Source organism: Melanerpes formicivorus, unplaced genomic scaffold (assembly GCF_026170545.1).
Source record: "Melanerpes formicivorus ecotype bairdi unplaced genomic scaffold, bMelFor1.0.p_v2 SCAF_32, whole genome shotgun sequence".
NCBI classification, from domain to species: Eukaryota; Metazoa; Chordata; class Aves; order Piciformes; family Picidae; genus Melanerpes; species Melanerpes formicivorus.
In genome coordinates this window covers 2,786,370-2,809,957 of record NW_027142384.1, presented here as the reverse complement: position 1 = coordinate 2,809,957, position 23,588 = coordinate 2,786,370, and the positions used below count along the sequence as shown (strand labels likewise).

Genomic DNA, 23,588 nt, shown 5'->3' with positions numbered 1-23,588 from the left:
CAAGATCAGTATAAGATGTATATTTTGATATGGCACTGACTTTGTCTAAATTTGCAAAAATGTATGGCCTTCTTTAGTTATGAGCATGTACACAAACACGCCAGCTGACAAGCTGTTGCTTTTCTTTCTTTTTTACTTTAAGTCCCATTCTTATATGATACCTGTCACTAACACCTCAGGAGCCCTCAGTAGTGCTTCCACAGAGACCAACATCCACCATATAATTTTCCTTTTCTTCTCTCCCTGTGTGTACAAAGAGTAAATAGTTTTCTATTTTAACTCTCTGCTCCTTGAACACATTATTGTGTGCTCTTTTCAGAAAGGCCAGATCAGTTCTAAGATTCCTGACCCCTGGAGATGATTCCTGTCATGTAAAGGTTCTAGTCAGGTTCCAGAGAAAGAATGTTCCTTCAGGCAGGTACATTTTCTCTTTCTGATGCAAAGTCCTATTTTGCAAAAAAAATAATGAAACACCAAATTCTTGATCACCACATTCAACCCTCAGCTTAAGGCCCCTTGTCTAGAATCTGGTCACAGGCTGCAAAGCATCCTGAAGACAAAGTAAATTACCCTCTTCTTTCTACACTAGCTTCCTACATGATCTGATATTCAATGTGCTGAAGTAGCCTGTGGGTCTGAAGAAATAATGTGCAGTGTAGACATTTCTAAAGCTCAGAACAACTGACACTAGGACAACAGAGCAAGAAGATATTTAGAATAGAATATTTAGAATAGAATAAACCAGGTTGGAAGAGACCTTCAAGATCATCGCGTCCAACCTATCACCCAACACCGCCTAATCAACTAACCCATGCAACCAAGCACCCTGTCAAGTCTCCTCCTGAACACCTCCAGTGATGGCAATTCCACCACCTCCCCGGGCAGTCCATTCCAATGGGCAATCACTCTCTCCTTGTAAAACTTCCTCCTGACCGCCAGCCTGAACTTCCCCTGGTGCAGCCTGAGACTGTGTCCTCTTGTTCTGGTGCTGGCTGCCTGGGAGAAGAGACCAACCTCTGCCAGTTTACAACCCCCCTTCAGGTAGTTGTAGAGAGCAATAAGGTCACCCCTGAGTCTCCTCCTCTCCAGGCTAAGCAGCCCCAGCTCCCTCAGTCTCTCGTCATAGGGCTTGTGTTCCAAGCCCCTCACCAACTTCGTTGCCCTTCTCTGGACTCGTTCCAGCAAGTCAACATCCTTCTGCATATCTGCATACCTTCTATGCAGACAGATAGTAAGACTATCTGTTATATCTGTTATGGTTATTAGCAGCCTGACAGCCCCAAGGTGAAGGCTAAAGTGTATAGATATCTAAATTTTTTTAAATTTATTTTTTCATCAGAGCATAGCGACTCTACAAGTCACTGGTGTCTAACTGCTAATTTTTATCTTTCTTAGGATTACCTCTCCTTTCCCTGATACTCAGTGAACCATTGTAGTGTGACATATTTACAAGCAAAATGTGGATATGCAGCTTCTCTGCATAATGTTGTCACTTGATTTTACATCATCTGGTTAATTGTACATGACACACAAAAAAATAAATAATGGAACTGACCACAGTAGATCACAGAAGAAAGAGATAAAGTAGGCACAATGGAGTTTTCATCACTGTACACTGGCTGCATTTGAGAGAGGACACACTAAGGTTCTCTGTCATATCTAGCTTGTGAAACATTATCTTGGAGTCCTGAATACAATCTATTCAGGCCTCTTACTTCTGAATCTAAACTGTGATAATGCCTTGGTTAGCCAACCAAGTTGGAGGTGGCCTCCAGCTCAGTAACTAAAGAAATGGCACAGAACAGACAATGCATTTAGGGTAAGATAAGTGTTGCTTATTTGAAGGAGGAAGATAATCACCAGATACAATATTATCATGCTTCACACTGAATATTTTGATCATTGGTCAATGTAGTTTGTTATGATGATGCTCTGTGGGTGATAGCTGGAGGGCTCTGTGAACTCTCAGACCAGGGCACCGCTGCATTCATTTCAAAAGAAGCTGAACTTCATTTGGCTATTTTTAATTACATATGTAAGCCACCAGCATAAGTGTTAGACACTTGCAAATTGCAGCCTGCAATCCAAGGAGTGAAAAGACCGATAAGCAGTTGATTCAGTCCTGTGATTACTAACTAATGACTTAACTTGATCCTACCTTTATAATATATCATTGCCACAGTCCTATCATTATTAAATAATTATTTTACCTTCTCTGTGCCCTCTATTGCCTCACAGATGCCATAAGTTACTTGTGAACATGGTAGTTGTGAGGTTGTTGAGAGGTTTTGTTTGTTTGGTTTGGTTGTTTGTTTTCTCTCTCTGTCAAATAGATTTTGAAAAGCATTAAGAAAAAAAAAAAAAAAGAAAAAGATTGCTTCTGACAGAACCAGACAAATTAATTAATTGATCTCTGAAAGTAAGGGATAGTTTTATTTCCTACTCTATTAAGGAGAATCAGAATCAGTTAGCTATTTTCACTAGAGAAATATCTGTCACCAGTTATTAAGCAGCACATGATGGAGAGAATTAAGGACAGAAAAATTAAAAATACCATTTCTTCACACATTTCATTACTTATTACTCAGCCTTTAGAACTCTGATATCAAATAGCATTTGCAAGTCCATTGGTTTTACTAAAAGAAAATATTCTGCCCATATAGAAGCACATATAGTATTTAACCTTTGATGCCTACAAATACTGGCACTGGCTGCTTTTTATTTCTTTAGACAGAGATAAATTTAAAACTAACTGACCAAATTAAACTACCTGTAACACATAATTTACTGATGACTGTTCCTGCTATGTCAGAAATATATAACCATAACCAATATTTACAAAAAAAATGTCTCATTACCTCATCAGAGTCTCTTTTCAGTATTAACCATTCACACAGATTAAGGAACATGATTCAAATATCACAAGGTGTGATTCAGGTTGATTAAGGAGCTTCTAGTTCTTGAGAGCAGAGAGGTGGCAACTGGCTGCGTGTGCATAAAGAATACAAAATAGGTTCCAGTGCAACGAACAATAGAAAGAGACCATTACTGAAGCCTCACGTTTTAAAACATTTAGCTTCTGTGGCTTAGAGCCAGCAGATCATGTCCTTAATCAACTTTGGTTATAAACAACCACTTAATGGCCCCAGAAGGTCTGATTCTCACAGGGTTCTCTCACTAAACCTTGTTGATTTATTCATTCCTTAATTTGCATATGCTCTTCTCCAAAGGACTCACTGTTGGCCCAGCCACACTCTCCCTCAAGGTACTGTCCTTAGATGGACAGTTAGCCAAGACTAAGTATTTTGGAAAATAGTATCCTTATTTCTATACAGTTGCACATTTCTATCCCAGGAATTTCAACCTTGTGTCAGTTAGGCATAAAGTAAGACTATTACGCATTTGCAGAGATATATCATCAAACTTTTTATTGTGGGGGTTTTTTTTGGTTTTGCAACAGAGTATTAAAAGGTAAAACAGGTGAGAGAAACTATTGCTAATATTCTTCATTGGTTTTCTTGGTTCTATTTATTAAAAAGCAATAAACAAACAAAAAAACCCACCATGTTGGGTTCCCACTGATATTAAGATTTATTTCAGCTCCATTCCTATTCTAATGGACAACTTTTCATAAATCACCTTTCTGGCCTTCAGCAGGACAGAATGATATTTAGTCAATTTACAAGGCACTCAACCACAACAACAACAAAAAAACAACAAAAAAAACCACAAACAAAAAAACAAACTATTTAAATAGAACAACATTTCCATCATTATTACTTCTACCACATTCTCATCTTGGAATATGCTATATTAATCCAAGATATCCTAGACATCTATAGTGAATATCAACAATGACAATGGGAGAAAAATTAAAAGTGTGTCCAATTCAAAATGAGATTTGGTAATTTCATCTAGTTTTTCCACATTTTCTTGGTACAGTAACAGGGGCTGTTGAGTAGATGAAGCCACACAGAAGATACTGACCAGCAAATATAAAACAAAACAAAGCAAACAAGATTTTGTTGGAAATGCAGAGGTTAAACTATGAAAAGAAAACAAATGCAGTGCTATGCAAGATACAGAGAAAGTAAAATTCCTATGAACAAATTAATTCAGTGCAACCTATAGTACCATGTGTTTGGAATATTAAAGTGAGGTAAGCAACAGTGGGGGAAAAAAGCAAGGGTAATTACAAACTCATTAATGTGACAGCAGAATATATTATCTGTGTTAGTGCCAGGTTTACCCTCAAACCAGAGATTTGATCTGACTGTCAAAGCTAAAGGAAGTGTATTACAGAATCTAGAGTCAAAAGCAGTTCAATATAACACAAAACAAGCAGCTTGTCACACAGTAATATGAGGAGTGGAAAGGTTCCTGGTTAACTTTTGAACATTCTACCATCTAAGTGCAAAAGAAAATAAACAAATCACCAAACACACAGATGGGTGTTGATTTTCAGATATAAGGAAGATCAACAGCATTACACTGATCACCAGAAGCCAAAGGGGGGAAAAAGTAAATAAAATTCTATAGCTAGGATAGCTTTCTAAGATCATAAGGATCAGAATACACAGGAGAATTCTTTTATAATTCAGATAAGCCAAACAAGTCAAGTGCAAAATATTTCATATAGGAATATACAAGCTCAGAATTCTTTCTAATATAAAGTTGGTTCATGGAGACATGAGCAGAATAACAGTTGCCTGCTTTTAATACAAAATAAGATTGTATTTCCTTCTTTCAAGCTCAAAACACATTTTCCACGTAATTCAGCATGGTTAAGACAAATTACAAAAAGCCTATATATATATATATACACACACTTTTTGTTACTATACACACACACATATATGTAGGAACATCTCTACCTAATCCACTGCAATACCTGAAATTATATGATGGTTTTCTTGCAGGAAATTGTACTTGAGAGGGACAAATCGACTGCGAGCCACCCCTGTGCCAAGCTAAGGCTTGAAAGATAATACCTAGTGTTCTGTGTATATATTCACACACTCATATCTATATCTCTCCTCACAAAATAAAGAAAATAATATTCCACTAAATCCACTGTTCTCTATGAAATACTTTCTTTTGACCTATCTGGGTATCCTGGTCTCCTCAAAAAGTGTTTCTTTATCTTATCTTTTCCTCAGTGAATCTCACTTGTGGAGTTCAATATGCAAGCAGATCAACAACTCCTACTTGGTCAGACTTCTCCACAGACACCATGTTTTTTTATAAAAAACTTTTAGGAAGAGTGGTACAAAAGATTGGTGCAAAAGAATAGGGGCAAGAGTTTAAGTAGACCAGGAACACATTCAACTAACTTACAGGGGCATGAAAAAATAATGTGGCCACAAGAACCAGAGCTTTAGACAAACATGACTAGTCATTTTCTCTTCTGAACTGGTGAGGTTCAGCTAAATTTCACTCATTTATTCATAAATTTCAAAGTCATTAGATTAATGATCCTAAAATGAACATGTTTCATTATAGTTCAATACAGTTATCATTTAGCACAAAGGCTCAAAACCAGTTCCGAAGCAATTAAAGCAGATATTTTACTTACACCCAAACAGGTGCTTAAAACAATTTGGAGTATTACAAAAACAAGTCACTCAGCTTGGCTTTACGGAGGAAGTAATGTACATTGATCTTCCTTGACATCAATGAAAGACCAATGACATCATTCCCTGCGCTGGAGACTGCATGCAATAGAACTGCATTTGCAAGAAAATAACCTGTTTTGCAGTTTAACTCTTTTCTGTAAGCTATTCCCCTGTTATCAGCTGCAAATTAACATAAAGATCAACTCACCCTCTCTGGAAGAGGTCCACGTTATGGAATTTGTGAAGCTCCACAGAAAACTCAACCGTTCCCTGGACCTCAGACATGATTTTTTCAGGTCATCACCTAAACACATATATACAAGCATTATGAGCATTCACAGTATTTTCTGTTAAAAATTCATGAATGAATTACTGCTTTTTATTCAGCATCTTGAAGTTCATACAAAGCCTGAAATCAGCTGAAATCAACTGGAAAGTTTCCAGTAATATCACCAGGATATGTATTCAGAAAGACTCACTAAAAGCCTGATCAAAGCAGTAATTAAGAGAGGTAAAAAGTCTAATTAAGCCCAAGGACAGAATGATAATATTATATAAAGTATAAGAAGCAAAAAAGTAAATAACATATTAAGTGCAAGAATCTCAACATGAATTTTAAGTAACTCTCTTGCTACTCTGGTATGGGAAATTGATTTTTTCATCCTGCTTTACCAACTGGCATATATCCAGGGTCAGCACAGCTCATTTCTGTAAAAGCACAGGCCAGACAGATAAAAATCCCAGGCAGATGAGAGTAGAATTCAGAATTCTCTTGCTTTTGACCCCTCCTATGACTTAATTAAAGTCCCAGAGGGGAAGCTTCCGAGGGAATATGAATAATTTAAAGATTAATGAATGGAAGAGATTCTGGTAGGAAAATGCTGACAATCAAAGCACCGAATAGACCACAACATCCAGATCAAGATTTTGAAGTATTAAAACTATTTGCAGATAATATGTCTTATGTTTATTGAATCACAGAATAACTCAGTTTGGAAGTGACCTCAGGAGGTCATACCTTACTCAAGAAAGCTCTGCAAAAGGAGCTTCTCAAACCAGCCTTATTTAATACACCCTTAATATTTCCTTAACTGTAGCAGAGGAAAGCCATGGGTTTTTACAGCCTTTGGACAGATTTTGAATTGTCTGTTTAACCTTTCCTCCTTTCCTTGTGGGTTGGATAATAGGTTGGACGTGATGATCTTGAAGGTCTATTCCAACCTGGCCTATTCTATTCTATTCTTCCATAAAGCCTACTTCTCACAATCTGCAAGCTGTCTGGAAATTGTCTATAGCATCATTGATAAGACAGAGATCAGATTTGTTTAATTAACACATTCAAAAGTATCATTTTGGTAGCTGTTTGACAGCAGCCAAGTGTATCTGAGGAAGATCCATATCAGGACTATCAATAATTCTCCTGAGATATATCGGGCTTTAAGGGGACATATAGCTGACATTGTAAAGTGAAAAACTTCTCCCTGTGTCCTAGCAAGTAATTTCCATGTCACTCAAAGATCTGATCCTTTCCTCCAAAGAAGCAGGAATGAAATGGAGTTTGTTTCATGAAGTCCTTAGATAAGCCTTAGGCTATAGCTTTCTGATAATTTTCAGTGCTCGCTCCTGATTAGTAATTTTCCAGCTGACTAGCTTATTACACCAATTATTTTAAAGTATGTTTTCTTTCTGGTTATCCTCTCCAACATTGCTTTTCAAAAAGCTCATTCCAGAGTTAAAAGGTTGTTGATTTTACACTCACCTTCCTCAAAAACTAAAATTGCAGGTGTTAGCTTTGGAATGACAAGAGTACACACATAAGATGTAAATAGTATATGTAACATATGTCTATAGCTGTGAGAAAGAAAAGGACAATTGCTAAGCTACTCAACTGATATACCCAAAAGGTACAAAACTCTATTTTAGCTCATGTCCAGCCATGATTTAGAAGCAGTGAAGGTAAACTTAAACACTATTACTTGACAAACTACTACCTTCCCCCCACACACACTTCCTCATTCCCCCTCTCATTTCACCAGGAATGAGACTAATCCCTTTTCCTTTTGCCTTTCTGCACAGTCTAAAGAGTTGCATAATGATTATAAGGCATATATATCACATACCCACCTGGTTATGTGTGCGATAGTCTTGTTTGGGTGTACAGTGTCAAAGCAAAGCAGGGAAACACAAAAAACCACAATACCACAAAGCAATACTGACAAGTTATATAGCCCTGAGGAGAGCACTAATTGGAAGACTTGCCTCTGGGTAAATCTGGGTGCTGTGCTGAGGCATGTTTCCCTAGACCAAAAGCTCAGGATCAAAGGAAACTTCGTGCTTTTGAAGGCACCAATTTAAAGAGAAGTGATATAATGGATGGCCAGCCAAATGAAGCCAGGACTAATTGTCAAGATAGAAGAATGACACAAAGCTAAGGTTAGCCAGGGTAGATGAAAAATTAATTACATAGAAATACACAGCTCTTCACTGTATGTACAAATTATTTTGCATACTTTATATCCTCTCAAAACAAATATAGAAGAAATGTCCTGCAAAAGCCACCAAACTGATTATTATTTAATTACAGAAGTCATGCTTGATCACTCTGGTAGCCTTCTACGATGGTGTGATCAGCTGGATATATGAGGGGAAAGCAATGGATTTTTGTCTACCTCAACTTTAGAACTGTTTTGACGCTGTCTCCCACAACATACTCAGAGATAAGCCTGGGAAATGTGGGTTAGGTGAGCAAACAGTGACATGAATGAAGAACTTCAGACATCTCTGAATCAGGAATGCACAAGTTTTTGAAAAGATGCACCAAGTTTTCACTGCTGCACTAGGATGACTGCTTAAAGGAATCTGAATACCTTTTCAAAATCCAAGGCTTGTGAAGGATCTCTGACCAATCCTTACTCACTATCAGACAACCTTGGGTTATAAATAGAGAAATAGTCAGTAAAAATAAAACCGAAGTGAAGGATGCCAGTACCTCTGCATTCTAAATGCAGTGGGGAATTTTGCCAGTACTGAAGTGTCATCAATTCATCTAATAAGCAGTTTAATGAAAAACGCTGAGGGTATTCTTGGGAAAGATTTGGTAGGTTGTTCTTTCTGAAGTGTCTGGTTTAAAGTCAAACTCTTCTCATTTTCCAGAAGAGAACTGAAGGCAACACTATTAACTAACAATGTGAAGCCACAAAAGCAACATGAGAGGTGTTTTGTTCACAGGCTTTTACAACCCAAGTTCGGAGTCAGGTCACCACTTTGTCAATGTGTCCTTCCAGTTAGAGTGGGTGGTCTAGCAATACACAGTCAATTCCAGTTGCCATTTTACTCACAGTGTTTGTGTTAATGACATTTAAGAGACACAGTGAACTGACCTAGTCCTCTAAGAACGTGTGATTAGTTGGTTATGTACCCACACATACAACTATTAAATACCTTGAAGCTGAAAATGAGTCTGACAATTCCTGCTGAGATAACAATCAGCATCAACCTAACCAAAGGGAGTAGATGAAGGTAAGATGGGGACAGAGTATAGTGAAAATAAGGACAGGACACTTCATACTCTGACAGTCCTTGAACTTTCTCACATTTGTGCAATTATATCTAAGTGAAAATAAACCAGATATTTTGTAGTGCTTTCACCAATCTTGTCCAACTCCATCACAGAAGCAGGAAGGAAAAAGAAACCTTCCAAAACAACAAAAAGTCCCAACAAGGACAAAAAGAACAAAACACCATGTGATAAAGGACAATGACTCATAAACCTAGAAACATTAATTTAGGAAAATAAAGCTGTCTCTCACACAGCACATGCACTTTCCAGTATAACACAACTATTCTTACTGCTTTAAAAGCATCTTTTATTTTAGTTTTTAATTTCTTCAGAAGCCGGTGCTTGTGGCAAACTGGGCATTTTTATTTGCTTGTTTACTTATTATGTTATTTGATTGAATGTACAGAATAAAGTCTCAGTCAGATAACCCAGATTCTCATCTCCACAAATGCCTTTACCCACAGTAAAATTCTAAGAAAGAGAACACAGTAGAGGAAGGACAATCATGTTCTGACACAAAAGAATTAACAGAATTGAGCAGACTCATTAGACCAAGTCTCTTGTGTGTGTGCTTTCCTTTATTAAAGTCATCTTGATGCAGCTGAACTGGGTCTCAGTTTTTATGCCAGCAGTTGCATCTCATACATTAATTTCAAAGCAGTCATGAATGTCAGTAAGCCCTTTCACTACAACATTGTCATAGACTGTTCTCCTGTCATCATTTTCTGCCAGCAAATGGCAGAGGAAGAGATGAGGTCTTCAACACAACAACTATTTCAAAAGTTGATACTTCATTTTGTTAAAATAAATCAAATCAGTAATCTTCTAAGATTTTGGGTGATAGTAAAGTATCTCCCTTATACTTTTAGAAGTACTCAATCCAAATACAATATTAAAGATATGACAAAGACTGTTTAGTATAACTATTAAATAATTAGTTATGATATTTTAAATTTTACCTCTTAGTACAAATCATTGATATAGGAAGGCCTGGAACTTTTATATCCTATGAGCAATATGCTTTCAGAGTATTCTAGGGCAAAGATGGCATAGAATTCTATTCAGAATATCTCTTCTTTTCTAGTTCTACTTGCTTTCCCAGCACTACTGAGGTTTAGGAATTACTGGAATATAAACTTTTCACTTAAAGCGATATAAAACATCTTTTTTCCTGAGATATGTGTCAGCCCTGGGGAAATCACCAAACATTATGATCAGGGGAGACCTTGTTGCTCTCTACAACTACCTGAAAGTAGGTTGTAGACAGGTGGGGGTTGGTCTCTTCTCCCAGGCAACCAGCACCAGAACAAGAGGACACAGACTCAAGCTATACCAGGGGAGCTTCAGACTGGATGTTAGGAAGAAATTCTTCACAGAGAGAGTGATTACCCATTGGAATGTGCTGCCCGGGGAGGTGGTGGAGTTGCCATCATTGGAGGTGTTTAGGAGGAGACTTGATGGGGTGCTTGGTTGCATGGTTTAGTTGATTAGGTGGTGTTAGATGATGGGTTGGATGCGATGATCTTGAAAGTCTCTTCCAGCCTGGTTTGTTCTATTCTATTCTATTCTACTTCAGTAAAGTGTTTCAGGCACAGATTTTAATCCCTTTGACTTGTTGAATAAGACCTTTCCATTTTATTCTATCAGCCAACAAAATAGAGCACTTATCCTGAGTCATAGAAAGCCAGTGAAGTGTGTTATCCCTTGCAACTTTCCTTTTGCCACAGTTCTAAGAGCAACAAAAAAGCTCTGCCTAGTATCCAGTTTCACACAAACAAGTACAAAAACTTCAACAGATTGAGAAATCAAAATGTCTACACTCAATGTAAAACAGGTATCACCTGGCTCTGTAAGTGGCCTCACTGATGGGGTCTAAATAATGTAATGAAGCTGAAAGTAAGGAACATGTGGAATAAAATTTGCATAGATGATGCACATACACAACTATAGTTGGACTTGATAACCTTAAAGGTCTTTTCTAACCTAAAGAATTCTGTGATTCAGAATTCAGTCAGAAGGCTTGTTAATTTGTCCCCTAATGAACTAAAAAAATCCACAACTTTCAGGCTGCTGTGATTTTTTTTTTGTGTGATTTTTCTGTTTGTCTACATGTGCACTACCATTTAAAACTTCAGTCTCAAGATTTGTTCAGAAATCATGGTGTTCTTCGCTATAAGAAACTTCCTAATGCTGTTTAGTTATGGACGTGCCAAAGATCTGCAGTCTTTACAACCACTTAACAATCCCCATTATAGTTTACAGAATAAGACAGTAACACACCACAAGGCAGCAATAATATCTTGCAAGTATTTTGATAAGATTTTTAGGTTTCCTGTCTAATGTGATCTTTTGCACTTTTTCTTCAGTGTCATTGAATCATATCTGTTTAAGTCCCCACCCCCACTGCACAACTGTTTAATCTTGTTCAAAATATTAACAATTAATTTATTTTTTATACTCTAAAGAGGTAAATCAATTTGGATGCAAGACCTGAGAATAATCTTCCAATATTTAATAAATAAATAAAAGCTTGGTGTGTTATATTCTCAGGACAATAAATATACACAATTTTGTCAGATGCATCAGACATATATTTATAAAGAGTGCAATGCCATGAATCACTTTTCCTAGTGTTTGTTGGTTTCTACTGCCAAAATATTACAAGTTCAAGACACAGAAGTAATAAATGATCCTTTAAAAAATTACTCATAACCCCAAGAGTATCCAAAATTGAGCCCATAACAAAGGAGCTGATTTGTTTAATTTATTTTTTCTCTTTTTTTGGTCATGACAAACTCCACTGTACTTTGTCTTTTACGTAGCACAACCAGAAATCATAAATTACCAGCAGTACCTTTGTCACTAAGTGTAAACACCTATTCAGCCTCCAGCAACAAGGCTAATATTATGAGTAAAACTACTCACATCTCACAGCTGAGAACCTTCACTCTAGATCAATAACTTCAAATATATGGTCCACATAGTTATGCATGAAAACATGGTGTGCCTAAGGAATTCAAAGAAAGTCATTTAGGAAAACAAGGAAAACAAGTTAACAACTTACTTCAATTCCTCTCACATTCTTTTTGTGGGACCAACCCATAGCAGAAAATTTGTTCAGGTCTCCAAATCCAAGAAGGCTGAGAAACAATGATCTAGATTATATCCTTCATAGATTAGTCATTTCAAGGGTATTTAGGTGGAAGAATAAGTGTACTAGGAAAAAGAAATAAAATACAAGCTTGTGCCAGAGGATTTATAGGGCAGAACAGAACAAGGGCCAGAATAAATGTCAGGTGCCAGTAGGCTGCTATTACGAGATATAAAGCCTTTGAGCTATTAGGCAGGATTAAATGTGAACACAGCTGTGCAAATTTAGGTCAGACCACTTGAAAAACAGAATGAAGAGCAACCTCGATTTGTCCTCTCTTAGCACGTGTTCGTCAGGACATCAGTTCTGAGTTCAGCTCAGCACAAATCACTATCTGCTTACACCAGTTAATAATAACCTGCTGTTGGTATTGTGCACAAAATAAAACAGCAGGGAAAATTCAGACAGAAGAGCAGGGAGAGCAAAACAGAATGAAAAAGAAGATAATACCAACTCTCAACTGGACTAGCTTCCCACTGCTACATAATCCTCTCTTCTTCACACCTTCCCTACCACTTCCTTCCCCACCCCTCTATTTCATCTTTATGACCTTGAAAAGAAAAACATGTTTTAAAATTTTATGCGCAACTGGATCTAAGAGTCCAAACGCCTAAAAACATCAACATCTTCAGTCTTCAGCAGGTTTTGTGTCTTATTCCCACTGTTCACCTGAATCTTTTTTCTAATGTTGCCACCATCAGCCTCAGAAACACAAAATGCATCACAAATCAGCACATTTTCTGAAGGCTATTTAGGACATTCAGACAAAATTATTCATCATTTTCACATTTGACTGTGCTCTACTCACTAATAAAAGGAGCTATATTTTTTGCAGTCTGCACTTTTTGCTGGCTTCACACAGGAAATTAGAGCTATTTAGAAAACGGACTGTATATTATTTTCTTGTACTCATAAAAGAGCCCCGCAACATTTTATTTTACTTTTTAAATGTTCTTGAAATTCTATTCAAGTACATATCTGACTGATTTCCAAACATGGACACAGGTCTGTGTTAAGTCCTTAGGAGTACATCAGGATGTTTGACCTCATTCAAATCTTTAATCTTTTTGCAACACCTAAAGGTCAATTCTGTCTATTTTCTGAAGAGGCCACACCTGGACACGCTAGCAACTTGACCTAGATCCTTCTGGGAAAAAAACTCCATATCAGGTGCTATAGGGCTGCAAAAGAGATGTAAGAAGTGTAGGTTTTGCTCGTAAATACAGCTTCATTTGCTTCTAAGTTAGTCTGGCTAAAAGTTAATGCTGGGGGGAAACTTCAACCCACCACAGGATGAAACCTCTTTTAAGAGCCATGTGGCTGCCTGATGCGCAAGTAGAGGAGCTATCTGCTTTTGAGCACAAACTGCCATGTCAACCGAGACATCACCAAAGAAGCCAAGAAGTTACAAGAAGGACTTGAACATCACCATGTGACAGTTAATGAACCAGGGACAGTTAAGACAGTGAAAATCTAACAGAGTATAGGAGTTTTCTTGGCACTGTTCTAATAGCATTTTCATTTCTGGTTATGAAAAATTTCATGTCATTGTCTAACTGCACTGTAAACTCAGCTGTCCTTGTCAGACTTTAAATGCTTACAATGCATTTTGCCTGATCACATTCACTAGAGTTTCAGTTGGACAAATTAAGTCTCCTTCAGATGTTCTAAGGACATTCTAAGTGAGCACATACTCTATATTAATTGATTATCTTTGTTTGTGAAAAATTTAAAATGCAGACACTTGCCCATGAGATCCATCTCACTAAGCAGAAATTCATTTATATGTATAAGGTCTTTAGACTAACACTGTAGTTAATAAAGATCTAGCAAATATGCTCAAAAAGATTCATGTGACCATTGACACCTGTTCCTGCGCTAAAAACCAAGGGAGATGAAGGTATCTTGCACAGATGTAGGCACAAGCCAAGCCCGTATCTAGTCAGACAAATGTCATTCACAGCAAAATTGCACATAAAAATAGGACTTTCAATGCATCTGCAGAATCACACATAAAAAGGGTGAGAGAAGCAAACCGTGTGTCTTTGTAGGTACTATTGCCATACATGTATTTAAAAAGGATAAAGAAAAAAAAGGTAAATATTCAAAACTTAATGATACAACATTTTGCCTTCATGACACAGACATCTATCTGGAATCAAGTCAGAATGCCAGTGGACTGAAAAGTGTTCAGTATGTAGAAGATAGCAAATTGATAAGATAAAAAGATAAGGTTGGATGTGGAGTCTCTATTCACTCCTTAGATAATGCACACTTTGATCTACAAATCCATTTCTGCCTCTTGCTGTGTTCAGGACAGACAAGTTCTGGGAGTTAATCTGAACTTTTTAGAAGACAGTCTTCTTTTTGTTCAGACTTCAGAAGATGCTTTATAAGGGAGATAACGGATTCCAGGGAAAAAAAAAAGAGGACTCTGCTGGTTCAATAAAATATGTGCATATATAGCAAGTCAGGTTTTCTAGTGTCTTGATCACTTGATCCAAGTTTTGGGCAGGTTAAAGGCTCCTTAACACAACCATTTTTAGATATTAAAATCCTCTGAGATAGCTAACAAAGTAAACATTGTCTGCAGCTGTGTTAAATTTGCATGTGAAATCAGTGATGCTATTAATGCTCTTAAAGAGCTGTTGAATTGTATGTTTGCAGTGCTGGTACAACAACAGCAAGAAAACCCCAAAACACAACAAAAACTAGTGTCATACTGTCACACTCTGAGCAAGACAAGATCTCAGAGCACTGAAAGCTTGGCAAGCAGTTTTGGTTTAATTATTATCAACAAATATACTCATAAGGTGGAAAGGGTAATAGTAACAGAATTGGACAGAGAGATGGTCAGAGAAGCATCAGCAGAACTAGGGTCTTGATACTACTGGAAGAGGGAATATTTGCAATGCTGATGTTGACTATTACAGAAAGTAACAAATCTGGAGACCATTTTGCATCATGATGAGTGTTTGGACAGGCTGTAACTATTAAACTGGAACACAGTAGCAGAAGAACAGGTGCCGTTTTGGAGCAGCATGATTTAAATATAGGCAATAAAATATGCAGAGACATAATCAGAATGTTGACTTGTTTTAAGTGGTTGGGGCCATGTTGATATAAATAACTGCACCAGGTTTTGCTGTAAAGCAAGAGCTAAATTAAGACGTTTACAAACAGAGGGAAAAGCTGGCTGATTGATCTTGGTACTGTTTGATCTGTGACCAAAAAAAAAAGAAAAGGACCATGTGGGCCACTACTAGAGATGGAGCCAACAGAAGAGGGCTTGATGTACAGCTGCTGAATAAAATGAGACTACCAGTCTATCAAAGCAACCCAAAAAAATGTTTCTTTCTCAAATTCAGGTCAACATATTGGTAAACTTCACCAGAAGGATGGCTTTGCATGGCTAGAAAGTTTGCCTCACGTAAGGGCACTATTTTCTCCTGGGGGCTTTGGCTCTTATTCCAGCCTCAGAATAGCTGACCCTCAAGCTATGGAGGGTGAATGTTGAGTTCTTGAGGTTCAGTTGAACAGAGAGATGGGAGCACATAAGCCCATTGCATGTCACAAATACAGATTCTTCAAAGCAGTTAAATGTTGGCTTTAGTAACATCCTTAACACACTTAATTTGCAGAGGAAGGAAATATGCTAGCAAGATAAAGATATCCCTTGAGGCAGTTTCTCTGAAACCCTCTTTGCTTGTGCCCAAATACTTCCAGCCAAGCAAACTTGGGCAATGCAGCTCAGGAGCATGCTGCAGATGTACATAAACCAGCAATAAGATGCACATTTCTGATGCAGATAGTGGTCTGATGGTAGGGGCAGAGTATGATCCTCCTTCTGTAGTTGTTTTGCAGCCTGTAATAAACTAACATTATCAGTGATGTACTGCCACAATTTACACTGGCACTGGGACCCAAACAGGCTGGTTAAAGGCAAGCTGGTTACCCATATCATGAAGTTATAGATACCACTATTTAGCCCTCTGTTTGTCAGATCTAAGCAGATGGCAGGAGGAGATGCTCCTCGCCAAAATCAGACAAAACTATGTTGTTAAACTCTGCACCCAGGAGAGAATTGTCTGCTAAGGTGTAGGCAACAGAGAAACTTTCACCTTTCAAATGGGGCTTCTTAGGCCACACTGATTTCTGACAGAGCTTAACTGTACCCATGAATGGCTCCTCCCAGAGACCCGAGCTGTGATTCTGCCCTTGTAAGCACAGACCAAATCCTGGGATGTTATAAGCAGTGTGCTCCTTCATGGTCTTCAGTGAGGTTAATAAGGAAACAATGGGAGGAATATGATTTTTGATCCAAATAGTATTTGCATCCTTTTGTTGGAATTGATGCTCTTCATGACTGATGGAAAGGCCTGTTATGTGCAAGGAAGAGTAACTTTAAATCATTTTTCTTTGTTTTTCAAACCTTCTCAAGGCTCTGTGTCCACAGGAACACTTTATACCCTATATTATATATGCCTTAGAAAAACTAAGGAATCTTTGTTGTTCTCGATCGCTGCCACATGGTGGTGTGAAGTGCGTTTTGGGTACTGGACTAGTTACAATATAGCAGTGATGACTTTTACTAGTTTGCCATAGATTCAGCTCCTTATCTCTTAGCTCTTTTTCTTTTTTCTTTTTTTTTTTTTTTCTTTTAGTAGCAGTAGTTGTTGTTGTTCCAGGTAATACAGACACACAATTTCAATCAGCAGGAAGAACCAGATTTGGAACACATCAGATACTGCCATTTTGTAGAAATTCCAAGGCATCCCATGCAAATATTTATATTAAAAAAGTGATAACTTGGGAAAACACTCTATGAAATCTTGGGAAATCTTCCCAAGCCAAAGTATTGCAAATTTGTAAATTGTGGAGGAATTATGGCTTTCCAACCTTAAAGCCCTACTTTTTCATTTCAATAAAGGCAGAAAGCTTACTAGCACATTTTCACATCTTTAGAACATTAGATATGGATCAAAATTATACTTTATGAAGATACTCCTTTTTCCTCTTCCAGATATCTTCAGAAAACAAACAAACAAACAAAAAGAGATGGAAAGGTGCATCTCTGCTTGGAAAAAAAACAAAACACAACAAATATTAAACTTTTCCTGGTAAGCCTTTTCACTTTGTATGGGATAATGTCAGCAAAATAAAGCAATACACCCAGCACTGTGTACTCACTGTGACCTATTTGCAGCCAGTAAATGTGTCATTTTGATTATTTTGCTCCCATTTCACCAGTACAATGCAATTCCAGGAGCAAGAACATCTTGATGAAAATATATTTCACTCATACAACACTGCAATAGCACACATACTAAGCTGCTGAGCTAAAAAAACAAACCAAACCAACTTTGAATACTCTAGCCAGGAATGCAGTAAAAATAAAACTCCTAGTCAGAAGCAAAGGTGTTATCTACAAACAGAAGAAATTTCATATCCCAAGCAGAAGCTTTCTCATTGAAAGCAGGAATATTCAGCAAACAAGGATGACAAACAGTCCATTTTTTAGTTTTATGCCAACCTGAAAGACAACACTATTCAGATTTCCACTACCACACTGGAATTTATCAGATCATTTGCTTCTTACTAGTTTGAAATAAAGCATCCTCTCAAAAATTATTAGTAGTATTCTCTAAATAACTGAATTCTTTATGGAAGATAGCCTCCAAGTCCTGACCTTGATAACTTTCAAGTTCCTTCTATTTCCATACCTCACACACAACATTCAAAATCTCTTAAGGCTGAAGACTTAGCTTCTAGAGCAAGATGTGACATGATTGTCATGCATGGATCAAGCATTTATTTTAAAACAAGCAGAGGGCTTTTCCTCAGTGTCCAAACAAGAAAGCAAGTGTGTGTGAAATTTAAGTCAGGAGTATGCAGTTAACCATAAAGCTATGAGCAAAAAATAGCTACTTCAACTTCTAAACAAACATCTCCATCATGTGAATATACCCGTTCAGAGCAGGCATATTTAGAACAAATGTCTGTTCTGTTCCTGCAAGTTTTTCATAGCCTAATTCTCAGTAGTAGATGACTTATTCCTAGTACCCCACAATCAAATGATTAATCTCCATTGCTTTTGAATTATGTATTAGTAATGTAATCAATATGTTGAAGACCAGGAGGGCTTACAGTGTACTCATTTCTGCATGCAGCTTAACAAATCTTGAACAAAACCCAACACATTTCTCATCTTTCTAATAACATTTTACCTGTCTTGTAGAGAGCCTAGCTCTATGGATTTTGTCAGAAGCAGTCTTTTATTTCCAGAACTTAAAATAGAAGAGTTGATGACCCTGCAGTGCTGAAAATAGCTTCATATTTGCATCTGACTTTGAATATTAGACGCTAGCTAGTTGGGCATGCAAACATTTCAGATTTTATCTGAAAATCAACAAGATACAATGATCAGAGGTCCTCAAAGTTCCTTTTATTGTCATCTTAGAAGAAATGGCATTTTTGCCTCTAATTTTGAGCCCTGATAATGTTTATGTATATGTATAATACCTTGGAAAAAGGGCAGTTTGGGACATCTCACAGGCTTAAGCACATAACCAGAGTGTCCAACTACTACCACCCATAACATTATGCAGAAAATTAGTAAAGGTCTATTTTCAATAATAATTAGACATCTGAGGAGGCATTCCAGTGCCTCAACATAGAGATCTAGTGGCATTTTATACCCCTTGAGGTATAAAATAAGACATCTACTCACAACTGGTAGTTTACCCATGATGTGAGAAATTTCTGTTTCTTTTTTGGTGCAGCAGCTAAATACCAAATGAAACATTCTAAAGCCTTTCAAATAGCTTTACACATTTATGGTTAGGCAATTGAATCTTTAAATTTTACTAAAAAAATGAAGTCTAGAATGTGATTGAACATAACCTGAAACAGTAAGCTGTACTAAATTCAGCCTCTAGTGACTTCATCTCTTTTGCCTATAATAGAAGTTTAAACACTTGGATCTCCCCACACAATATATGCATTAACAACTAAATGTAGGTGTTTCCATGTGGGAATGCATCCTATTCTCAAACTAAAATTCATGCCACATATTTTAGGTATATACATTGTCTATCTCTACATATGGGCTGCTTGTCTTGCAAAGACAAAAAAAGTTAGTCACCTTTAGAAAGAGATTCCTCTGACCTGGTTTTCTACATCCATTTTACACTGAAATGAGTCACATCCTTTCTTTACACAGATTAGCAGGGAAGTCTCAGTGCTTAAGCGTGATGTAGACTTTCTAAAGACAGACAAGAAGTACCACTTCTGAAAAAAAACAGGTATTGAGCAAGAACTAGACACCTGCCTCTCAGAAGTATTATTAGATATCCACACTTATCTTTAGATACCTAAAATGCATTTGAAACTGAATTTTAAATTGCTAGATCTCACTATTCTCCGAAATATAACTTAAAACAATCCTCTTAAAAGAAATAGAATTTTCAATTATATACTTATCTGACAAAAAAAATATTTTTAGTCATATAAATGCAACTTTGACCTACAGACTATACCTCAAAAATCTGATGTAGGGACTTCATCTATGAACATCATGCTAACCACAGTCACCCTAATGGAATTTTGTCTGTATTCTTTCTATTACTCTAACTTTTAATGGAAAGGGCAGGTAAGATTAAATAATAATCACAACAATGACAAAGATCCTAAATGGAACAGAAAATACACTGCAAAGCAAAGTTCTGTCTAATCACAAGTAGAAATTCCACTGCCCCTCACCTACCTCCCAACACAGGGAATCACAGCTTCTGGCTACTAAACTTTCCACTGCTATATTGTCTGTTTCAAACCAATTTCCAGTTTTTGCTGCTATAAAATACCTTTCTTCAGCTCATAGAAAGAAATGAAACATATATATGCTGCAGAGCACTTTGGTGCTCCTCTGTGTTAAAGAAATGTGAACTATTGCTAGAACAAAGTAACAAACAGCAAACCACTTCTTTCCCAGGAGTGATAGCCTGTCATTCTGGGCAAGAAAATATAATGGCATATTTTCTCCAACTCATTTTGTCATCAGCAGCATCAGTTTTCTGTGTCTCACAAAATCTCTTTCTCAAGAAAAAAATCCAAGCAAGTAAAACCAAACAACTTAAATTCTGGAAAATACATATATATAAAAATTGCAAAATTAGCCAGCCAACCAAAACCCAAACAAGAAAACAAACAACAACAATAACAGTAAAACACAACACACAAAAAAAACCAACCCTCCAGGTGTGATATCAAGGGGCAAAGGGCAAAGTCTCAAGCAGTCTTTGAAGCTTTAATCACACTCTTGAACTTGTTGGATTGAATAAACACCTTGGATTTCTGATTTCATCCTCCTGTTAACAGCTAGACATTCATGAAATGTAATTCTTGCACAGCACAGAAAACCAGGGAAGCAGACAGAATATACAACTATGACAGGCACATGGTTTCGTCAGGCCATAAATATCAAGTTGTGAAATGTTCTGTTCTTCCACATTGAAGCAGATGAAGACAGGTGACCCAAGCTCTTTGCAGCTGCCATAAGGAAAATGCAGTTGTGTTTCCATAATGTCTTGACAGCAGAGAGAGAAGATGGCAGAGCATTCCATAGATGTGTGTTTCATGCTTTATAGCAGCTGAGGAACACACAGGCTGCTAGGTAAAATCAAATGTGGGCCAGGAGATGCATTTTGTCTGGTCTAGAATCTCATCCTGATCCTGCAAAGGAGATTCAGAGTTGGCTGAGTCACAGTCCTGTTTGTAGGACCCAACTCTCACAGGACGAACATGTTTTAAGCTGCTCCAGCACTTTTTACTTTGTGTTTATATGCAGAAACATACCATCTGTGTGTCTTCTGAGACAAAATCTTGGCAGCAAAGACAGCATCACACACTGAGTAACAGCCCAGTGATTCCTGGATTATACTGATTGAAATAAGAGTAATGATGTTGGATAAAATTCTGTTCGTGCTGGCATAAAAAGAATAGCTTTGTACTCTGTCTGTGAGTGTTAAACACCTATTCAGAGAGCTCAGAAAAAAAAATGAGAAAATAAAAACAACTATATCCATCTTCTTATACCAAAGTTGCATCTGAGGCCAGTATTAAGACTTTATCAATAGCAACACTGTATGCACTAGAGAGCGTGGAAGTCTGTTGTTTTAGCAACACAGATTTTCACAGAAATTTGCTGTTGAGCATCTGGAAAGATCAGGTGAACTTTGATACTCTATGTGTTACATTCAAAAGCACCTTCAGTCTTGCCAAATCGTTACAGGCTAAGCATCGTGTTTAATGCTGTGCACCCTTCTGGCACAGTGTAGACTTTGACCCTGACCCCTCTTCCCAGATGTCACCCCTTTAGATGGAACAACTTGAAATAGAATGTGTGAAAATTGCTTGGGGTTTTTTGGTTGGGTTGGTTGGGGGGTTTTTGTTTGAGGTTTTTTCCCACTTTTCAGGATAGTGAAAGAAGCTTATTTCTACTTCCATAATCAAAATAAGGATAAACTGAGCCATAAGATGCAATTCTATGGAAATTTACTCATTTGCATGTAATCATGTAGTCATGTACATGCTAAGCCAGCATGTGTCAGTGTCTGTAGAAGCAAAAAATAACTTAAATTCTGATCTCATTTATGGAACATTATAAATTGGGCCATCAATAAAATTTTCTCCAGAAAAGGTCCCACTTTCTTCCAAGCAGTAAATTGGCTATTCTCAAAATCTTTGCATATGACTATGTGCCACAGTTAAGATCAGGAGATACAAATTACTCTGAAAATCAAAAAAAGTGTTCTCATGAATCTGTCAAACTAAATGGGTTTGTGGGCTGATACCGTGCAAAGAACATTAATTATCAAACAGCACAGAATCTGAACAACATGGTATCTGGAATATTTCTCATCATAGCCAGGTGCTCAGACAATAAATATCAGTACAGTTTGACTGAGATCAAGAGGGTTTTTGCCTACTTATGCCATGGGAGGACATTTCCCACTATAGGTTTAAAATATCTCATCCTTTTCAGGTTTTGTATAATAAGCCTTTATTTCTGCAGCAAAGACTTCTGAAAAACATGATTTCTGTGTTAGAGGAATAAAAATATCCCTGACACAATTCTGGATTTCATCTAAAAAAGGCTCACAGTTTGGACTGGAATTTATTATTGGTCTTTTCAGATCAATGTAAATTTGAAATTGTGAATTTGAAAAAACAAAATATACTTTTCTCAGGCAAATCCTTACAGCAGCACTAAGAAAAAAATTGAAACAGTTATAAAATTCACCACTGTTTTTAATTATGTTGATCCATTGTTAGATATATAGATTAAGAAAAAACATTAGTGCAGGAATCTTTTTCATATAAAAATTTGTAAAACTTGAATTTTCATCCTTTTGGTTGGTACTTATCTGACACAGCTGCAATTTGTATCCTGAGAGCACCAGGCAGAGAGAGGAGACCCATTTTAATAAGCGCTATGGAAACACACTAACAATATGCAATTAACCTTTGGAACTTGACAAAAACTGCTTTAAACCCGAAGCAATCTCTTTTGAAGAAAAATCAACGTAATACAACTTCCCTTCTACCCAGATTGCTGTGTCCATAGATATTCTGAACATAAACTAAACTCCGATTTGCTTTTTATGAAGCTTTTAAGCTTTTTTTAGGCATAAAAGAATGCCCAAATTTTCAAATATTTAAAATCCAGAAGTGCAGAATGTTTCAGGTATTTATAGCCCTATTACACCAAAACTAAGGCAGCCATCTCACTGCACTTCTTCCACCCTGTGCAGTGCCTTATGTAAGCTTTTGCTGGCAGACCTCACCTGGTACCTGCACTTCTATGTCAGGCCTGACCTGGCATAGATGATTTTGGTTGGGCTCAGCAGCTTTGTTCCCCATTTTCCACCTGAATGGAGCAGAGCAGCTTCAAAACGTTTTTTTTAAGAGGTCCCTTGAGTGACTCAGTCCAGAAAGCATCTTCTGGAAATGCTTAAAGCATAGGGTAAAGACCAAACTGCATACCAAATACGGAGTCTAGGAGTGCTTTCACCCCAAACTCAAAATGCTAGTTTGCAAAAGATGTAAAAAGAGAGGGTTTGGGAACTGAATGAGGAACCCTCAGGATCAGAGTGGAGATACATGGCTTAAACATTGTCAGCACTTGTTTGCTACTATATATCCTCACTTTTTGCCTTACCTGGCAACTCCTACATTTAAATTCCTGGCTTTGACTTTAACAACT

General features: G+C 37.2%; 1 protein-coding gene across 1 annotated transcript in view; it reads right to left on the bottom strand.

Moving 5' to 3' along the window:
- FAM135B (family with sequence similarity 135 member B) overlaps positions 1-23,588 on the bottom strand; it is a 244,861-nt gene that overhangs the window by 123,888 nt on the left and 97,385 nt on the right. The window contains exon 3 of the mRNA XM_068155482.1: positions 5,824-5,919. Within this exon, the coding sequence (XP_068011583.1) occupies positions 5,824-5,900 (77 nt within the window). The 5' untranslated portion in view covers positions 5,901-5,919. The remainder of the gene's footprint in view (positions 1-5,823; positions 5,920-23,588) is intronic.